This window comes from Acyrthosiphon pisum, chromosome A2 (genome assembly GCF_005508785.2).
Source record: "Acyrthosiphon pisum isolate AL4f chromosome A2, pea_aphid_22Mar2018_4r6ur, whole genome shotgun sequence".
Lineage (NCBI taxonomy): Eukaryota > Metazoa > Arthropoda > Insecta > Hemiptera > Aphididae > Acyrthosiphon > Acyrthosiphon pisum.
This window is the reverse complement of record NC_042495.1, coordinates 37,771,733-37,792,633: the sequence shown is the minus strand read 5'-3', so window position 1 is coordinate 37,792,633 and position 20,901 is coordinate 37,771,733. Positions and strand designations below refer to the sequence as shown.

The 20,901-nt window shown below is 28.5% G+C and overlaps 2 protein-coding genes across 3 annotated transcripts in view; one reads left to right on the top strand and one right to left on the bottom strand.

Annotated features, from left to right (window-relative positions):
• Positions 1–20,901, bottom strand: part of LOC100569282 (protein odr-4 homolog) — a 70,715-nt gene that overhangs the window by 12,755 nt on the left and 37,059 nt on the right. The window contains exons 1-2 of one of the 2 annotated variants that reach the window (XM_016807770.2): positions 17,205–17,223; positions 9,235–9,360 (exon numbers count right to left, since the gene is read on the bottom strand). In XM_016807770.2, the coding sequence (XP_016663259.1) occupies positions 9,235–9,298 (64 nt within the window). In that variant the 5' untranslated portion in view covers positions 9,299–9,360; positions 17,205–17,223. Of the gene's footprint in view, positions 1–9,234; positions 9,361–17,204; positions 17,224–20,901 lie in introns of those variants that run through there. The other variant, XM_003247280.4, reaches the window with a different exon arrangement.
• Positions 20,666–20,901, top strand: part of LOC103310495 — a 4,029-nt gene continuing 3,793 nt past the window's right edge. Inside the window, exon 1 of the mRNA XM_008188952.1 lies at positions 20,666–20,672. Within this exon, the coding sequence (XP_008187174.1) occupies positions 20,666–20,672 (7 nt within the window). The remainder of the gene's footprint in view (positions 20,673–20,901) is intronic.

Genomic DNA, 20,901 nt, shown 5'->3' with positions numbered 1-20,901 from the left:
CAGTTATGGGGTAATGCAAAAAATCAAACTAAACAAAAATACAAACTTTTCAAAACATAGCACTCAGAAAACTTCTAAACGCTCCTCCTTACGTCTCAAATCACACTATTCACACTGATCTAAAAATAAAACTGGTACATGAAGAAGCTATAGCTCATTACCAACGCTTCCACAATCGTCTTTCCTCAAATAGCAACCCGCTAATACGTAATCTTGCAGTTCATTCTATTCCTGGAAACCCACCCAGACGTTTAAAACGCAAATGGTGTCGTGACCTACTTGTTCACCCCCCTCCCTTCAACTAAATTCAATGACTGTGCACCAGTTGTTTAACTAATTACTCAAAAAATTAAAAAAAAAAAAAAAATTAAAAAAAATCAATCAGTTGAGTGTCATTAGTGGATGACTTCTCACGTCGAGCGTATCATGTTGTAAATTACTCTAACCATATAAACTTATTGTGCCCCTAAGGTATAGATTGTTTATTTCAAATAAAGGAAAAAAAAAAAAAAAAAAGATTAAGAGCGGAGATAGGAATATTATGTTGGTGTTTTATAATGATATGAAATTTTTTTTATGTGTGTGACAGTCATCACATTTTTGTGTAAACAATGTTTTTATCTAGTTGAAATTTGTTTCTTTATTGTAATTTATAAAGGATTACCCACTTTTCGAACTTTCACGAAACATTTTAGACAGTGATGTCACTGTATGTCATATATATATATATGATAGAGAGTTTATAATATTTTATACAGTGGATTCCGCCTAATGTGGGCTCCGGTTTATGGGCGTCCGCGTAATATGGGCAAAATGATCTGGTCCTAATTCGAATGAATAATAACAATAAGGTTATATCGATTTATATGGCAAACCACTTAATGTGGGCAAAAGAGTTTGGTCCCAACGTGTCCACATCAAGAAGAATTCACTATATTTGAATTTTCTAGACATGCTAAATAGCCAAGTATATTGGCTCCTTTTATTATTTATTTTAAACGTATGAAATTTACTACCAAATTAGGTTTTTTCCAATTTTTGTTGATACAATTTTTGTTCGTCAGTAAAAAATCTTAAAAAGTAGTCGAAATTCCTCGAAACACTATTTAAAAATATTGAAAATACATATGTGCAATAGTAGTATATAGTACCTACTACATATTTAAATGAAAACTAATGCTTTAGTTATTTTATTGAAATTCAAATATGTATTATATTATATTTATATTAATCACAGAAACTTGAAACTTTTTGTATTACGTAGGGATAAATTATTATTTTCTCTAAAATTAAATTTTCAATCTAATACTAAACAATTATTTTATTTTATATCACATAATTTTACAGTCGTACGTCATTATACGTCGTTAAACATATTCACTTATATAGTTATATATTGTTGACTAAAAAGTTAAAAATTAATGACAACGCTATTACTAGGTAATATATAATTATTATAAACTAGCTGTCTCGCCATACGTTGCCTGTGCCTAAGATTTGACTTTTTATAATTGATTTATAATGTAAAAAAATTATATTATGTTATATTTCTACTAGGTACCTAGTCATATAATAGTATAAAATAGGTAATACGTCAACCATTGGCAACCATTTAAAAAAGAAAAAAATTCATGGGTGAGCTACCCTTTAGCTACCTATAGGGGCTTAAGAAATAAGCTATAAACACCCTTCAATCCTCAAGGAGTCTATTAATTTAATTTTTATTGAAAACCATCTAGAGGTTTTTGAGTCTATTAGATCTGAATAAACCAACGTCCATTTTTAGCTGTATAACCCGACTTCGCACGTGAAAAAATAAAAAATATAGGTCAAATATAGTGCTAAAAGGTTTATCATGGGTTTAGTGTGCCTCAATTCGTGTGTAAATCAGCGGTAGTGTACTTAAGTTTGTAAACTAATTCGACCTAGGTGGACAATTCGCCTGTGGTGGATTGTATATTATATAGCACTTGATTTAAATCGAACGTGATTTAAACTAAATTCTCTAAACTTTCCTGATAACACTAAAGAAGCAAGAACAGTTTGAAATTTTCACAAAATTGGTCAAGTAATTTTGAGAATATATGCTACAAAACATAGATTCAACTCTCATATTATTTGTTTTAAGATATAATTTCATCATTCTATCCCATAAACGCTTCGATCTGCTGCATGTTTTTGCCTAATCAGTCCGAATTTCCATTGGCAGCCTCATATTATACAAATATATAAGTTATTTCTATCTTCGATTAGTTATTACATTTATAATCTGTAATATGTAAATGGCATAAACCATTTTCTATTTACATTGTACATTTTAAAACCCTAGTTTGAGCCTTCATCGTGGGGAACTTTTCTAATTTTTCGTTTCGTAAGAATCTCATTCGGACTATAATTGCGAAGAATTAAAAAAAAATGTTCCAAACCAAGGACAGCATTTCATTTTCATTATATAGATAAATAGATTACTAATGCGTAGGCATGATAATAAGTTTTAAATATACTATAAAATATTCTAGAAATAGTTGCTGACATCTGCTAAATTTTTTTTTATATATGCAATAGTTTATCATTTAATTCAAATGAAACACACATATTACTGTGGCTCACTCAATAACGATCTACATTCAAAAACCACCATTAAGCAAAGAGTTCACGGCTTTTTTTTTTGATTAACGTTTACAACATTTTAAAGTAAGTAATAGGTTATATGACGTACGCATTTTAATATGTTCTTACAACAGTTAAAATATATCAACAGTAGGTACATATCTATTCATACTTTTGTTTTTTTTTTTTTAAGTTAAAACTGATGAAATTGGATGTTGCCATATTGGAATGTAAAATAATGATTTTTCCTTAAACGATTTTAGGTACCTATTCCGTTGAAATTCAAGGAGAATTGCTTGAGTTCTTTTTTTGTTATATTATACATATAATATATATATGTAAAATAAACATTACGGTGTGCTATTATGATAAATTTAAGAGATTGATTTTCAAACAAAAATCTTTTAATAATGTAATGACTATATGTATAATAGGTCCCTTTACAACCAGCGTTAAGTTGATCGATATATTACAACGGGACAATTTGTAGAGATTTACTAATCTGAGATGGCAGAAGGGCAACTCCATTATAAGCCTTAAAACGGTAAACCTTCTTGGCAGACATTTCGTACCCATCTGCGTAGTATTATATATAAGGAACGTATAGAAACTCACACACCTCGCTTGATGGTCTGATCGCTTTTCCTTTAACGCGTTTTCTATTTGTCGCTTAAATACAGGCGCGCGCAGATACACACACACACACACACACACACACACACACACACAAACGCAGAAAACGCATTGTAAAACTTTAACGCAGCTCTACGGGTAAAACGTTCGAGCAATTATTTTATTCGTTTATCGCGCGAGGAGTGCCGTCGTTAACCGCACACTCGTCCGGGAGAGGATATTAATTATTTTTTTCTCCCCACACCGTTTATAGCGTTCGGCCAAATCCCGTGACGTCTGCCGTGAAATCTCACATACCTAATATTGTATAAAGTGTGCATGGCACACGCAACGATCTGTGCAGGCGGACAAGGTGACACGACGGCCGCGGTATTACACGGGAGCAAGACCTGACCCCGTCGTGGTCGTGGTCGTCGTCAGGGCATTCTGTAATTTCTGCCACGGTCATTTGTCATTGGAGCTTTCCGGTTGAACGTCATCAATCATGGTCTTTAACATTGTGTGCGGCGTGCCATCCGTCCGCCCGTTCGTTTTGCACGATAATGCGACGACATGTTGTCATTGTGTGTGTGTGTCTGTGTGTGTACCTACTACGGTCACAATGACGACACGCCACTATAACGGGCAAGAATAGTGGCGGCGGCGGTCCCTTGTGTTTTCACACGCGTTTCCGTTCACACGTATCCCATTACCACGGTATAATATATAAAGGTATATTGTATATACCTGGTGCTGGTTATGCACCGGACGCGGGCCAGGTGACCGGCTGCGCGGGGTCGGTATTATTCAAATTGTTCTATCACAGCGCGTTGGTCTTCGGGCTGCTAAAATCCGACGTTGTCGTTAAACGATTTCTATATTACCTATATTGGTAGGTATAATAATATAATAACAGGATTATAATCGTGATAAGTAACGTTATCTGCGATACACTCAGGACCACCACGGACTATTAAAAATGCTCCTTTACACTATATATCAGGGGCGGTCAAACCGCGGCTCGCGTCATAGACTTTTGCGGCTCGCATCTTAACGTAACATTAGCAAAAAAAAAAAAAAAAAAAGAGTCACATAATATACAATAATATGACCTTTTTTTTTTTTTACATCTTGGCTTTTCAATTTTTATTAATATATTTGGTGGCTCGCGAGTCTCTTCTCGCTGGCCACCCCTGCTATATATTATCAATTACGTGTGCTTATGTGTGCTTTCATTGGGTCAGATACGTTCCTCGGTAAGTGCATATGACTGTATAAGAGTCAGCGGTGGGTCGAATCCATTAATACCTATGTAATACTACGTATACCGTATATAAGGTATTCGAACATAATATCCTACCCTCAACTCCGCGGTCGCGATATCCTTTCCACTCTCAAGGTTCGGAGCTACAAACGCACGAGTGTGTATTCCTATAGTTAAAATATCACCTAATAGTATATTGTAGGTGGTAAATATTATATTATTCTTTATTTTTTATTATAATTTATAGTACCTATATTAGTATTGTACCAATACATATTTGATTTGATGTAAAGTGTTTTATGAATAGTCTATAAGTGTGTGGCAGAAACTCGTAGTAGATTCACTAGACAATAACGCATATCAGTTCATATAGGTAATATAAATACCACGTCTGACTTTCGTGAAACGGTTCGAGAGAAGTCCGATTTTCGTGAACACCTTAATCGAAAAAACAACGATTTTCCGTCGAAATCTTATTGTCGCCTTTTGCGCCGTTCGTTTTCAAAGACCGTTGGTAGTACCTATAGTGTCGTTATGGAGTTTTACCGTGCTTTTTTTTTGTGATAATGCAAAAAAAAAACAAAAATTTGGCGCTCGTCGATTCATCAAAACGTCACACGGTAGCTCGTAGTTGAGAACGACGTCGGAAATGTTTTTGCGTAAATAGAACCACGCGAGACAAAACGCTTTAGACAATACTTATATCGGCGAGGGTGTACAGAGTGATTGATTTAACAAATCACTCATTATTCTTAAAACTATAGGCATTTTTGATAATATGTATTTTATAAAATAATTAGATGTTTTTAAGCATGCACATGTATTATGATATAAGTATAATATGTCGTAGGCCATTTTAGAATTTAGTTATTTTGCAAAGAGTCTATTATCCTAGGACCTAGGACATCTGCAAAAAGGTACCGAGTAACTTTGATTTTTTTTTAAAGAGTTAGTTGACTATGAATATGGTTATATGACCTAAATAATATAATTAAGCTCTTTGTAAAATGTGGATATTACAAATTCTTTATAGTGTACAATTTTTGAATTTATTTATTAGAAGAAGTACCTAATGTATTACATCAATGCATTTTTTATTGCTATATTTTATTTAATTATTGTAATAGGAAATTAAAGAATATTTATTATTTTTATTTTATTACCAATAAATTATAATAGATTGATTAAATACAGCAAATTATTTTTTCATGGATCATGGATGAAGTACTGCAAATTGTATAAATATTTTCAAAAACACAGCACAGTGGTTCTATCTTTCAGGACACTTTGCATGAACGTATTTATATATTTTATAATAATTATAAACTAAATAATATACTATATCAATGACCAATGTATTATATTATATTGTATAGAAGCTTTTGTAAGGGTTTGTTTGGACGTGAATTGTGCATCACAAGTTAAACTGCCTTGAACAAATTTGCTTAAGTATGTTACTTTAAATTAAAACTGATAACGATTTAAAATAGTATAAGTATTTATTGATTTTAATGTATCTATATATAATTTCCTTTTTCATTTTTGCATGGATCGCGCAAACATATTTTTATTATTATTAAAAATATATAGCAACTCTTCTTTTGAAATAGGTAATACGTATTTCATTATTTTAACATTCTTATTTTTCCCTAATATGTTTTTCCCTAGGTTCGAATTATTTTCAGGAACATCAATACTCATCCTTTAAATTATTGTAAGTATAGTTATTAATTATAAGATGCATTGTGATTTGTGGCCAATTTTGTATATGTTCTAGACAGTCCAATATTTGGGTCATTCCCAAATTAAGCCGAATAAGTTTTAAATAATATGTTAAACTCAGAAAGTTTCAGTTTAATGTTGAAAATGTAATCAAACTCGAAATCATCATTGGTTTATTTTTTAAATAAGTTTTTTTTTAAGCATTGTAGTTAGTTCAAGAAAAATAGAAAACTTTATTATTTTCATTTTATAAATGTATACTAATTATACTTGTTCCTGTTGCTTTGTTTGATTACATTGTTTAAAGAAATTTAATTTTACATTTATACACTCATCTATCTTTGTTAGGTATAACCGAAGTCTCTTGCACTTTTGATTTTTTTGGAAGAATAAGATTTTAATTTCAATCTTAATTATCAAGTCTAGTCTGGGCCATACAAACTTTTTTTTAACGCAACTATTATTTTGACTTCACAACTTCAATAAAACTTTGGTTTAAGGTATATTCTCAAGTTTTTGATTAGTTAGTACATTTTATTAACTTTTTATTTTGTTAATATTATCATTATAAATATTTTGTTGCCACTTTTGAGATAATATTAAACAATGTTTATCATACAATATATATAATTTAGTTTTTGCATACTGATATTATATTATATCATATCATACTAAATTCTGTATACCGATTTGATTAGGAGCTCAGACGATAGATAATAATAATCAATAAAAGTGTAAGTCATTCTTGAACAGTCGAATCACCACGTGCGTCTGCGAGAAAAGCACGAAGGTAACGAAGAAAAATGAGTTGTTAAAAATAGACATCTGGCTGATTTGATATCTCTTCGACCGAATATAAAATACTGTGTAATTTACAGTAGATATGACGGAGAAGATTATTTTGATAATAAATTGTAAAATGGTAAAATCCAAACGAACGATCTAAATATTTTAGCGGGATAATTGTGTAACTTTAGTATCAGCAGTTCTTCACTTTTAAGCTATATAAGATTAATAAGGTTTTTTTTTTTTAATCTTGAAATTTAATAATGAAAAAAACATTACGTACTAAACATTTTCCGTGGCCGCTCCAGTCAGGTTATTTTTGCTGTTGTTTCCCTGTGTATCTCGTTCCGTTCTATTTATCTTTGCTTTTATCGGTTTACTGATAAAATATTTACGGGAATCCCGTTACTGTGGTAGTAGTGTAATGCATATCTAATGGGAAATTTACCGGTCGGATTTCAATTCACAAGAATAGAGGAGGCCGTATGGAACTCGGCAACAAATATGAAGGTGGTGGTTGTTTTGCAATAACAGTTACAGAAATTGGAAGAACCGGGGGAATGGGAAAGTTATTGTACGTATACCTAGCCAACAGTAAAACCAACCGCTTCCACCACCGTTAGCTCTTCCGGTATACGCGATGTATAAATTATTGTTAAGAGCGGCAATATCGTTTTCAAAACTATCGAGGCAGGTAGGTAGGTACCTAACCAAAACATTGATACATATATGTAGCATCGGTACACGCCTATATACAACCACTGTAGGTATCAACTTTGTGATCCCGCTTTTTGTTTAAATATTTTTCAATCCACATTATCTGTATAATAATAATATTACTTAGTTATTAAGACCGTTCGTGTATACATTCTATATATTTATAATAATAAATACATTTTTATTATTGTATTATAGTGCAAAACAATTATTAAAATATTTATTTAACGGTAAATGTGATTGTTACGACTTACGGAAAATTAAAACAAATATAACCAAGTTATACCTATGCGACTCGTCGAGGCGAATTTTTAGTTTCATGTTAAATATTTAAATAGAAATTAAATTTTTAAGACCAGATATTATTTACGTACACGTTATTCTGCTGTTTTCCTTGAGGATTTGAAAAGTAGATTCAATGAATCAAAAAAATTTAAATAATAATTGTGTAAGAAAGAAACGTATATATTATTCTTAACCACAAATACGATAAATTATGTATTCTGACATTACAATTTAAGCTAAACTAAATAAGTCACTGATATTTATTCAAAAACATTATATTATGTGGTACCTACAGATTAATTAATATATTTCAACATCAGATAGTGGTAAAAGTATACTGCTGTAATAACTACATTTTATAATTTATGAACTAAAATGAAACGGGTTAAATACGAATTTCCGATTTTAATTATTATGAGATATTCTTTTTTAGGACGAAATAATATAATAAATTGAAGACTTTTAGGCGTTAATGGAGTCCTGAAATATGCGTTGTAAATGTATTTTTTATTAATTATAAATATATTATTATATTATATTCATATACAGCATACATGTAGTACATATCTATACCACCATAGTAGAAGATGTGGAAGGTAGTGCATTATACATTATAATAATATATGACTTTATCTGAATTGGTTCCCACTGGGATACTTACAAACTTATAAAACATAATTTTCTTGTTCTATTTTTTGAACGGAATATCACTTATAACATTTACGACAGTTTAATACCCAGGTATAATAATAGTGCAAAAAAATGTGAAATGCAACATATAAAAACCAAAGTTAAATTGGTAGGTATTAATTTTAAATAGTTTGAATACAAAAGTTTTGACGAGACATAATCCTAATATTTTATTTGAGTTTGTTTACAATAATTAAAAACTTTAACAAATTATTTTTAAAGCTATAAAATATTCAAATAAAAATCATAACCGAAATCCATTTAAGACATTTTGGATCTACCGATCACAATTATTGTAGATGTTTAGAATGCAAATCTAAATTTATGATTTAAAATTATATACCTAGGTTAACTATACTGCACGATAAAATAAAAATAAATATATTTTTCACTGCGAATAGCTAAATCAAACTACGGTGTTTCTAATTTTATCTTACTATAATATTATAATCGTTACTATAATATGCAAATTATAGCGTATGATATAATGTGAAGTTTGCGTGATTATAATACCGTTATTCATTTAAAATAGTATACGGTTCACGTACAATTATTTACGGTTATGAATATCAGTATCAGCAGTACATGGATCATGAACGGTAAGGGCTTCATGGTTACGTGGCATTGTATATTGTTGAAAAAATACTGCGTCCAATCTTCCAGCTCAGTGTCATCTGCAAAAGTAAACAGACCTTTTGTAGCTTTGAAAAAATAAAATCTTATATTTACAAGGATTTTATTTTATCTGACAATAGTGTCTTTGAATTTATTCGCTCAGACAATATATGTGTTATAGTGGTGAGCTTTAGATTTTTACGATCACGGGGTTTCTAGTCTCTAGTGCACACAAGCAGTTTTATTAACAGCTGATGAGACACGTCTTCTGATGTGTGCAGGGACTATCCAACTGGTGTCGCCTGAAATGCATATAAACCATGGTATTTATGTCTTTTCGTATTTTATTCCGGTCCGTATATTGATTGGAATATGAGTTTAAGTACTAGAATGCCATTCAGTGCGTAGTAAAAATAAAGGTTAGGTTGAGACTTGAGAGATACCTACCTACATTTACGACTTCGATCTAATAAGACGTTTTATTTAAGCAAACGCAAACAATATTAAACATTTTTTAGGACACAAAAAATAAACAAAACCATATTTAGTTTCAATGAAATATAGAAATTTAGGTAAAAAACAACAGCAGTTGTCTTATTAATAATAATTACTCAATTAGCCAACTACGTTAGATATTGTATTAAATACATATTATTTCAAATTTAAATCAGCTATAATAAATTAATTATTTATCAGCCTAATTAATAATTTACGTATCATTATTAACTTCTTGTCGTTATATAATTAATATTATATTTTGTTGATTACAACATAACGTTACATTTGCTCCAGTAATTACATGCAAATCGATTTTAGTATACTTAAGCACTCTCATATACATATACCAGATAAAGACTAACATTAAAATCCACTTTGAACTTAAAGCAAATGGTAATTAACTACAATAAAATCGATTTGGAATTATGAACTTTATTTGAATAAATACCATAGTAATTTAGTGTTAACGTACACAATTAATAATTATATAGTAATAATTACTCTATAAATGAGTAATTAATAATAATTAAAAAATATGGTACTCGCGTATGGATACGATAATGAAAAATTGTGGAATAGAGAGTTCAATGTAAATATGGGTTACAAAATAATGATGGAATCTGTACGTGACGTTTGAACTTCTACAGCAAAACATTATAAACCCGCTTCAATTAATGTGTTTCCAATACATTTTAGTAAAAATCTGTATTATAATAATATAATAGAACAAAGGTTTTCGGAGACAGTAAATTGAACAAAATTAATTGTACGGTGTATTTGGCTATAGAATTTGACAAGTGCCTATTTCTAGCGTAACTTATATCGAAACCACGAACGGGTATTCAGAGGATAAACAAATTGCTAAGAAAATCATACGTAGCTATAAACGGAGTTTGGTTTTGATTTTTACAGGGACCTAATCCAATACAATTCTTAAACTTCAAGCAGTGCGAAAGGTACCAGTGAACTTTACAACTGGCCCTTATAGAGTCTTAATATTTTATAGATTACAACTTTTGAACTTCGATATTTTATTTAATCTTGGATGAATTAAATAAAATAAATATTTTATATGTTTGCACTTTATGGTTATGCATAAATAAAATATAAATGCAGTATGGACATAAGAACGTAAACACTTGCACTATACTAAAAATATAAGCAGATAGCTTGTATGTTCAGTGGGATGTAAATAATTTTACTACCTAATAATACGCGTCTGTAATTTATATTTAAGTTTAATAAACTCATCGAAATTTGACATTGATGTCATTAAGGTGGTTAAACAATGATGTCAGTCTGAATTCGCGAGGAAATCGAAATTGAATTAAATAGTTAATCCCGAGTTGGACATTGAATTTCGAATATTATTTAAAAGTTTAGTGTGATTCTATGAACAATACAAAAAAAAAGTTAAAATTTGGCTAAACCATAGCCCAAGCATCTGAGTCATAGTGTATAGTGTTAATATAAAATATATGATGTGAACCTGATAAAATCTAATATATTATATAGCAACCGATTAATTAATTTAATTTTTTTATCTTTTATTTTTGTCTCTTATTGTTTCCATTTCTAATTTTTTAATTTGTAATGTTTATTACGTTTTTGTATTTTAATGTTTCCATTTTTTAATTTTAATGTTTATACTACTTTAATTACTTAAGTTTATTATTAGTACTCCAATTTCACCAATAAAAGGTTTATCCTTAGTGGTGTGTTGGGCCATTATACTCAATATTCTTTTACTATATCTATTGTACTTGATCATATTATGGCCAATAAATCATTATTATTATATTATTATTAAATTTATTAAATTAAATTTAATCTATTTTATTATAAACGTAAGTATAGCCATGCTTTATAATATAACTAATATATTATAATAAATATGACTTTTGCAAAAAGTGCTGCTCTTTTTATTTTAAATTTAAAAGAAAATGATAAACTATTTCAAACGTTTTTGAACAGAACAAAGTTATTAAAATCGTTTTTCAAATTTAAAGTTCTTAAATGAATGGTTTAAAATTTCCAAAACTTATGATATATGTAATATTAAAATAAGTTCCAATACTCCAATGAACTGGATTCAACTTTAGATTATCTAACATTTTACCAAGAAGTAATAATTAGTAAATATTATATGTATTCATAATATACAAAATTACAATTACGTTACACAAAATACATTTGAAATCTGTTTCATAAATATATTGCACCATGATTTAAACAGTTAAACTCAGAATGTTCATACATTTTTATAAACTTGATTTTACTATAAAAAAGGATGGACTGAGACAATTTTCTCGATAATACAAATTTCTAACAATTAGACTATTAAAAAATATCAAAGCTATAATGATAGGTAAAATTTTTGGTATGGGACTATACTTCTAAAATACGATGTAATTGATTCTATCTAAAATTAAAACTATTTATATCAAGTTAAACATTTTAAATATATAAATTAAAAAAAAAAAAAAAAACAGGAAATGTAAGCTAAATATTATCAAATTATCATTTTAAGTCTTATTAGGTAATTTAAAGTATACATTTAAGAGAACGCCGCACAGACTCTGTCTTACAAACATACAACATGGCAAATTGTACGTTCACAATAGTACATTTTACTCTGTAATTTCTAAAACTGGAGTGAATTTATCTTATAAAATTTAAAGGTAAAATATTATTTTTGGCGTCTCGGATGATTTTATTGATATTATTATTTATAAGTAAGCACCTAAGTTATGATAGTTTTAAAATGTACAAAAAAAAAAAAAATTACATATTAAAAATGGTCATAGCTTGCTAATAAAGAATTTCATCAGTAAAAGCCTCAGAGATGCACTAGATGATAATCTTGCAAGGCAAGCATTTAAATTTTTTAATAGGTAAATTCACTCTAATTTTAGAAATTATGGAGTAAAATGTGTCATTGTGACCGTGTGATTTGCCATGTTGTACCTAAGTTTGTAAGACGTAAATACAAATGCCCGCGTAGCGTCTTCTTAATAGTTAAATATAGTAAATTAGATTGTAAATAATTTTAAATTGTCAAATTATTAATCTGCTAGGTACTTTTGGAACCAACTTTCATAATTGTGTATCTTTCAATTTTTAACATAACAATATGCCTTTGTAATAGATAATAAATTGAGTGTTTATGGACCCGATTAGAGCATCAATACTCAATATAATATAGACGGTATATATTATTATATACTATATTCGTGTTGTCTATCATACCTATCACTTATTTAAAATATTTTTTAGTGAATTTCGTAATATTTCCAATTATGAATGCTCGAACCATGTGTCCGACGGTGTTTTGTAGTCAATATTAATATTTAATATAATACCCCTCGGTAATACGTTTTGTCTGACATTATATTTATAGCGTTATTCTGTTTAATAAATTATATAATATATTCAATATAGTAATATGTTTGTTCTTCTTAGTATACCTACGTCTAGTCTGTTTGATTTGGATAAAGTTAATACGACGGTAGTTATATCGATCGGCAAGATATTTTATTTCTAGTTTTGGATCCTGTAGAGAGCTATTGTCCTAACCTATTATCCTGTAGCTATTGTCTTGTTGAGCGTACAATTGTACACTTTAATGTTATATACATTATGATGCGTGAAAAAAAAGTTCATACATTTCATGCATCACATCCTTAGGTTTAAAATAAATATATTGATTGTACATAATATGAGTTATTTTTTGAATTTCCCAGCGGCGTGTAAGAAGCACAACGGTGAAGAATAAAATTGTTCTCTCTATATAACCAAATAATTTACATCTATGAATAAACCTAGATCGGCCTGCTTTTTTATGGTTTTTTTTTCGAATTTATACCTAATGTTATATCAGTGTTTTCAGTGCTATCCCTAAGCACACCCGTTCCAATGGTCTACTAAACTACTACAATATCAGCACTTTTTGTAGAGTCACGATAATCGATTGAACTCAAATAAAATATTGCTTGTTACTGAAAATCATGATATCTAGAAAAAGAAAATACTGGAACAAAATATATTCTTAACATTGTAAATTATAACCAGTTTTTATTTTTATCGTATTATTAATTATGTTGTCAGTCAATATCGCCCATGAATCCAATTATATTATGATGTTATTACTGTTGCTGACAACACTGTTCTACCTGGCGGGCTTGTTATATTATGAATATTCAGCAAGTTACTACGGTAGTTATACATTATTAAAACGTATAAACTATATTATATAAGTATGACGTGTTTAAATGACTAAACGTAATGTCCTATTGAGGATAATAGAAAATTTATTTATTTTTATAGTGTCAGATTAAGAACAAAAATAGACCTCGACGGCCGAGACATTATTATGGAAGCGTTGACATAATAATTACCGTAAAGTTGACCCTCTGGCATTACCTGATCGATTCGAAACATGTGCCCATACTTGGAAAATTGATTGCAAATAGTTCCAAATTACCTAGTTTTTAGGATATTTGCAAATTTAATTTTTTTTTATTTTAGTGAATTTTAGTATTTTTTCCCCAGCTCTCTATAAACATTTATGCGATTCGAATAATAATTGATAATAATCAATGTTTTTCTACAAATTATTATTTAATATTTCTTTTAATTGGAACAATTAACTATTATTGGAACAATTTTCGGAATTTATAAGATCAAACCCTCCGTAATTGTATTTTTCAATTAATTTCAAGAACAATTTTACAAATCGATCGAACAAAGTTGTATGTGGGGAGAGGGTAACTTCCACATAAATGATATAATATGAATAAAAAAACGTGGGTTATTTATTTTAATCAATAAATGCATAATCTGCCTAAAACGTATAGGTTCTATTTGAAAATGTCAAATACATTATTATTTGTCGATACGAAAAAATATATTGACATTGCAGGTATTTTTTGCTGCAGTATTTAACATTTTATTTAAAGTATGACCCATTCATCCGACTCATTTTGAGTGGAATATGTTCACACCGTAAAGTTTTACATTTCACTATTATACTATTATGCTATTATGGATATGCGTTCGTTAAATGTTTTCAACTTTCTAGTACGTGTACACGTTCTGCGTAAAATAAAAATTTACAAATACAAAATTCACACGTAAGAATAAATTGCACTATTTTATTTGTATAGGGTTTCATTCAAGTGTAGCGTGTTAATCGTCAACGACAGCGAAACTTTTCAGCGCATCACACGAACATTTTTACTCCACGTGACTTCAAGGTTCATTCAATCATATTATATTGTTTGAGTATTTCACTTTTAACATATCGATTAAATGTATTTATAAACTTATCTATCATATAGGCAGTTGAAAATATTTATGTACAGTTAAAACTATCCACATATCGTTATAAAATAATATTATTTTGGTTATAATAAGTAAGTAATAATAATTTCGATTATGTACATTATTTACTTATTGTGGTCGTTTTAAAAGCAATACCACAACTACAAGTGTTAAGATAATATTAGAATGAACTGAAAAGTCGATCTTGATGCACGTTCAGTGCAGTCAAAAATTGTTAATCGTACTCAAATTGTGTAAATATTAGTAATACACATTTTATTTTATGGAAGTAGAAAGTAATTCTGAAAAATAACAACTATTTCATTAACTAGAAATACGTTTACACCGAATACGGAATAAGCTTGCAAAAATTATTCTATGAGTAAGTACTTATCGTGTAAGTGGACTAATCATCTGATCGTTTTTTATAACATTTTTGACGGTAGGTCAAGTAATCGCTCAGTCTATACAAATGCAAAAAGACATCTCTTGACGTGACAAGCACAGTTCATTTATTCATTTCACGCTGCATATTTGGACTTTTATTGTACGCACATGTTTGCCACCTGTTGATTAAAGTTGTAAGAGATAAACATAGAAAGATATTCAAGGTATAACTGGAAGATGTAACATTGTTTGTAAACGTAAGTAATTTCAGTAAAACATTTTCAAAACCTCTAGCTGCACTCTTCATACCTACTTGTATACATTAAATACCTATCCATAATAATATATCATTATATTTATCTACTGTGAAGTCAAAGTATAATAATATGATGTTTAAATAAAATTGTCCAACATATTATTATAAAATAATAAATATAATATAGAATATGCTATACTTCCAGATTCACTATCGTCGTCACTCAACCAAGGGCAAGACCCAAACTCAATTTCCGCCTCAATCAACTTCGCCATCGCCGCCAACCTACTCAACAATAGATATAACTTTAACCTATTAACATGTGACCAGCTAGTATTTAAGTAGCCTTTCATTATAACTCTATATTGTTATCTATCAGACATATTTTGTAATTTTGAACACCATAAATATGACCCGATGGCCATTATTACTGCGGTTTAATTAATAGAAAATAAAAATGTATGTCTATAATATATTTTACCATTAGGACCCATACTATAAGAATCAAATTATTATTATTCTCTGTTCTCCACTATTTGGATAGTATTTTTATTGTTTTACAAAAATTTTATGTAGTTCTTTGAATTAACTTGGTATAAAAATACTAATTTTGTCTCCATCTTAATTCTCTTTCCCTCCTTCCCCTCTACAAGTGACAGGAAATGCAATTGAATTGTTTTTGTGAAAACTAAACGCACACTTTGGACAACTTCCAACTCAGGTTGGCTTTAGAACAAAGCGCTTATAGCCCGCGGACAGGCGACACGGCCTATTGTTCTTAAGTGAAAATCAGTTGGCAAAGTAATACCGCACACAAATCCACAAAGGTCACAAAGGTGAATTTCTCTAAATTTAATTTCGGCCACACAATCTATTTCTCTATTTTATTTAATTAACCAATTCTTCCAGAAAATCACAGAAACCAATTTCACATAACACCATTGAGGTTCTTAAAAAAGATTACAAAATCGAATAGAATTTAATTGCCGGTGTGGAAAAACACAAATCCACACAAAACGGTTATAGCCACAGGAATAATTTTATAATATATTATGTTATTTAATAATATTTTTTGTATTTTTATTTTATACTTCATTGTTTTTATTATTATTTTTTTCATATAACCATTAACGTAGAAAACTCCAAAAACATAAATATAAATAAATAGAACTTAATAAATTAAATTTTTAGTATTTTGTACGTTTTGAAACTAATAATTTAAAAACACCACAAACACTCTATTTTACATACATCTAAATATATTAAAATTTTGAACTTGACACTCAAAACTAAGTTTGGTAATTATAACTAACTAATTAAAGTTATTAGAGTGTATTAAAGTTTTCAAGAAATAATTATGTTACATTTAGTTTGCTACAGAAAGTTACACTAAATACATTTTAAATAGAAATTATTTTCTATTATTTTTCTTTCGCTTACTTTATTGAAGTCCTTGAAGCTTTTTTTAAAAAAAGGTACCTAAAGTTAAAAAAAAAAAAATTATAACTGTATTTTTAAACAAATATTTATTGTTTGAAAATTAAACAAACTAATTATGAATTTATTTATTTTTCAGTAAAACCCAATAGTTATTTTTCGCGATTTTAATACGCAAATATCTCTGAAAAGTCCTTAGTTATAAATTATAACTTATAACTTATAAACTAGTAGCTTATAATTTTAGCTTTTTAATTTAATATTTCATTTGTACAGTCAGTTATTAATTTTATTCCTTTATAAATTTTGTTGAAATTATTATTACCATTGTTGTTTCTCTTCATTTTCTAACTAGTATGACATATACACAATTTACAAGAATGTGGCTTTTCACAGAGTCAAAACACAAAAGAAAATTAAGCAACAACAAATCATTTAAGATTAAGACGAAGTCTAATTTTGTTAAGTAGTCAACATTAAATCATTTAAAACTTAAAAGTAGTAGATATATATACTAAATTAATATACGATTGGCGAAAGTCTAAATATCAATTAATTCTCGTTTCTTGAGGTATAAAGTTTAAATGAATGAAATTTAATATTACTTTTATAAGAGCATTGCAGTGGTTAGTTTAAAATAATTTAACCATTTTGGATCAACCAAACTTTGTGCAAAAAACTTTTTCTCGAATATTCATTATTGTTGTTAATTTAAAGACTACTGTGATCTACTGAGATTCTGTATCACATTTTTTACAATGCTTAAGTCCTCGTATTTTTTGATTAAATGAATAAAACTATTATTATTAACAATTATCTTTAAATTGTAGATTACCTACTTTTCATTATTACTATTTAAATTTTTTTTTTTTAAGAATATTTATCGTTATTTAATCATTCTTGAACATGAAATGATGAAATGATTCCCCCATTTCAAATCTCAATAAAATGTATCGTAACTCTATTATAGACTATAGTAATATAATATAATGGTTCTGAGTCAATCGACGCGACTATTATTTGACCAACAGGACAATCGACCGATAGTTATTAATATAAAGACATAAGTAGTAATTTAATTTAATTTAAATTTTTAAATTTATGTTCTTATTTTAAAAATCTACTCATATTGAATATTGACAATTCTTCAATAAGAAAAGTTTATTAGCGTAAAGTGTGTTAAATTTTTTTTTTTATTATTACAATATATTGTTATTTAAATATATTACAAAATCATTACATAAAAATCTGATTTTTTTTAAAAAGGAATTACTTTGTTGTTCATTTCTGCTTGGGGTCCTAGGATTTCAAAAAGGCGTTCTGGTAAAGAATTTTCTTTTCTTGCATTTACATATTAGAGACAGTCTGTTATAATATGTTAGATTGTAATTTGGATACTTCATGTGGTACATACATTGGAGGGGCTTTTTAAGTCATAAAGAAATCTTGTGTAATCTTTGTGTGGCAAATTCTTAGTCTGTTTAAAACTGATTCGTTTTTTTTTTCGTTTAGACTGTTTGAGGGCCACTTGTCAATTGTTTTTTTGTTTCACTGAGTTTTTGATTTTGTTTTTTCTATATTTTTTCTCATTCTAATATGCAGATATTTTATATTCGGTTTTTGATATCGGTGTATGTTTGTATTTGTATTTTATCCTGGTTTGTTTGTGCTATTTGTTTGGATGCTTTGTCTGCTGCTTGTTCTTTTGAATGTTGATAAGTTCTGGTATCCATATTAGAATGTCAAATCATACTCATCACTTTTTTAATTTTCTTTTACTAATACTATACTTCTTTTTTTTCATTAAAATTAATGACAGAATAAAAACAAATAATACCTAACTAAATTTTTTACATCCATTGCTAGTTAAAAAAATATTATACTTGCATTTATATTGCATGCTAAATCGTATTGTCATTACTCATTTCCTTATATAAAAATTAAAATTTTACTTCTATTGTGTATTGAAAGGTTACAGTGTTCTTTGTGAAAATAATTTCCAAGTCAAGTTATTTATTTAGGATGTCATATACTTCCTTTTTATGCTTTAAAATTTTTCCAAGGCTAACCTATTATAAAATCAAAACATAGTTTTACGATATCATTAATTAATGATAAGTCATAATGCAGTTAATATAAATGTTGCATACCTACGCATAAAAAATAAAACAAACTGATTGTTCTATAAATAGATGCGGGTATGTCAATATAAGTTACTATTTAATGAATGCACTGAAAGAATACATTTTTTGAAAACATCTTGTCATTTTATACTGTAATAGTTATTATTTTAGGTATAACTACAATCTACATATTATTATTAGTATTTTTTTTTTTAGGAACTTTGCCTGGAAAGTGAATAGCAGTGTATTTTTGAGCCAAAATTACCACGTGCATTATTTTTTTCTCATTTATTTATCTAGAAACATAAATATGGACCACTTCTGCGTGATAAAAATATGTGCACACGCAACGTATTAAATCATTAATGGTTACACCTAAACTTTACCTATAATGTTCAGGATGGTTTCTAAAAGTTCAAAAATGGCATTAAAATGTAAAAAAAATCTTCTAAGCGAATAAGAAATATAATTATTTCGACAATTTATGTACTAAGAATAGAGGTAGACAAAAGTTTAATCTACATTATAGCACATTTATATATATAAAATGTATATAATATATAAAATATATATAAATATTAAATATATATATTTCTTTGATAAGTATAAAATTAAGTATAAGAAATTCAAAAAAAAGAATGAATTTTCACATTTTTAATGTAACTTTATATCAATACATATTAGGTATACTCGAGTAAATAATAATAATATGTGTATAATATGTGCTATGCTTATCTGTGTTGTTGAATATTGAAAACTTTCAGGATAACCTATTGTTCGCGATCGCAATTGTATATTATTCAAGTATTAAATAAATGATAAAAAAATTGAAGATTTGTATCTCAAATGGAAAATATTTTATAACATTATTGTATGCATATTCTATCAAGAAAAAATATTATTGTTGACAAAAAAAGGGTATCAAAACGATGTTATTGCAAATTTTTACTTATGCGAGTTATGAGAATGATATTATGTAACACTACAGGTACATAACCTTTATTATACATGGTCTTGTACATTAAAACATAAAGACTGTTTACAGATTTGTGAGTAGATTTGTGAAGCTGTGAGCAAAGTTATGGTTTTATTTTACAGTTTTGTATTTTATTTTACAATTTTTTCGGGTAGTAAAAAAAGATTAAAAGTCCCGTGTTTCACCTTTAGAGACAGGAAACTTTATGTCGCCGCCACGACGGTAGATAAGCTGTAGGCGCACATCACCGAACACACACACACACACACACACACACACACACGCACACATATATCATTGTTATTTATATTATTGTTTATTTATGTTAAAATTGTGTCAGCTGTGAATTATATAATATGTAGATAATGAGCGGTAGGCCGTCGACGTCAAGAGTTAGCACGGCCGCCGGAATCTTCAGTCCTGTTTCTCGGAGTGTAATCGAAACACACATTATTATTACGTGCGCAAATCGCCGTTTCGTTTTGAAATATTATATAGCCCTTATTTTTGTAGGCACGAATTGCCAATATTATATTATTGTTATTGCGGGCGCAAATCGCCACAGTTTTGCATATTATTTTATTGTGTACGCTAATCGCGA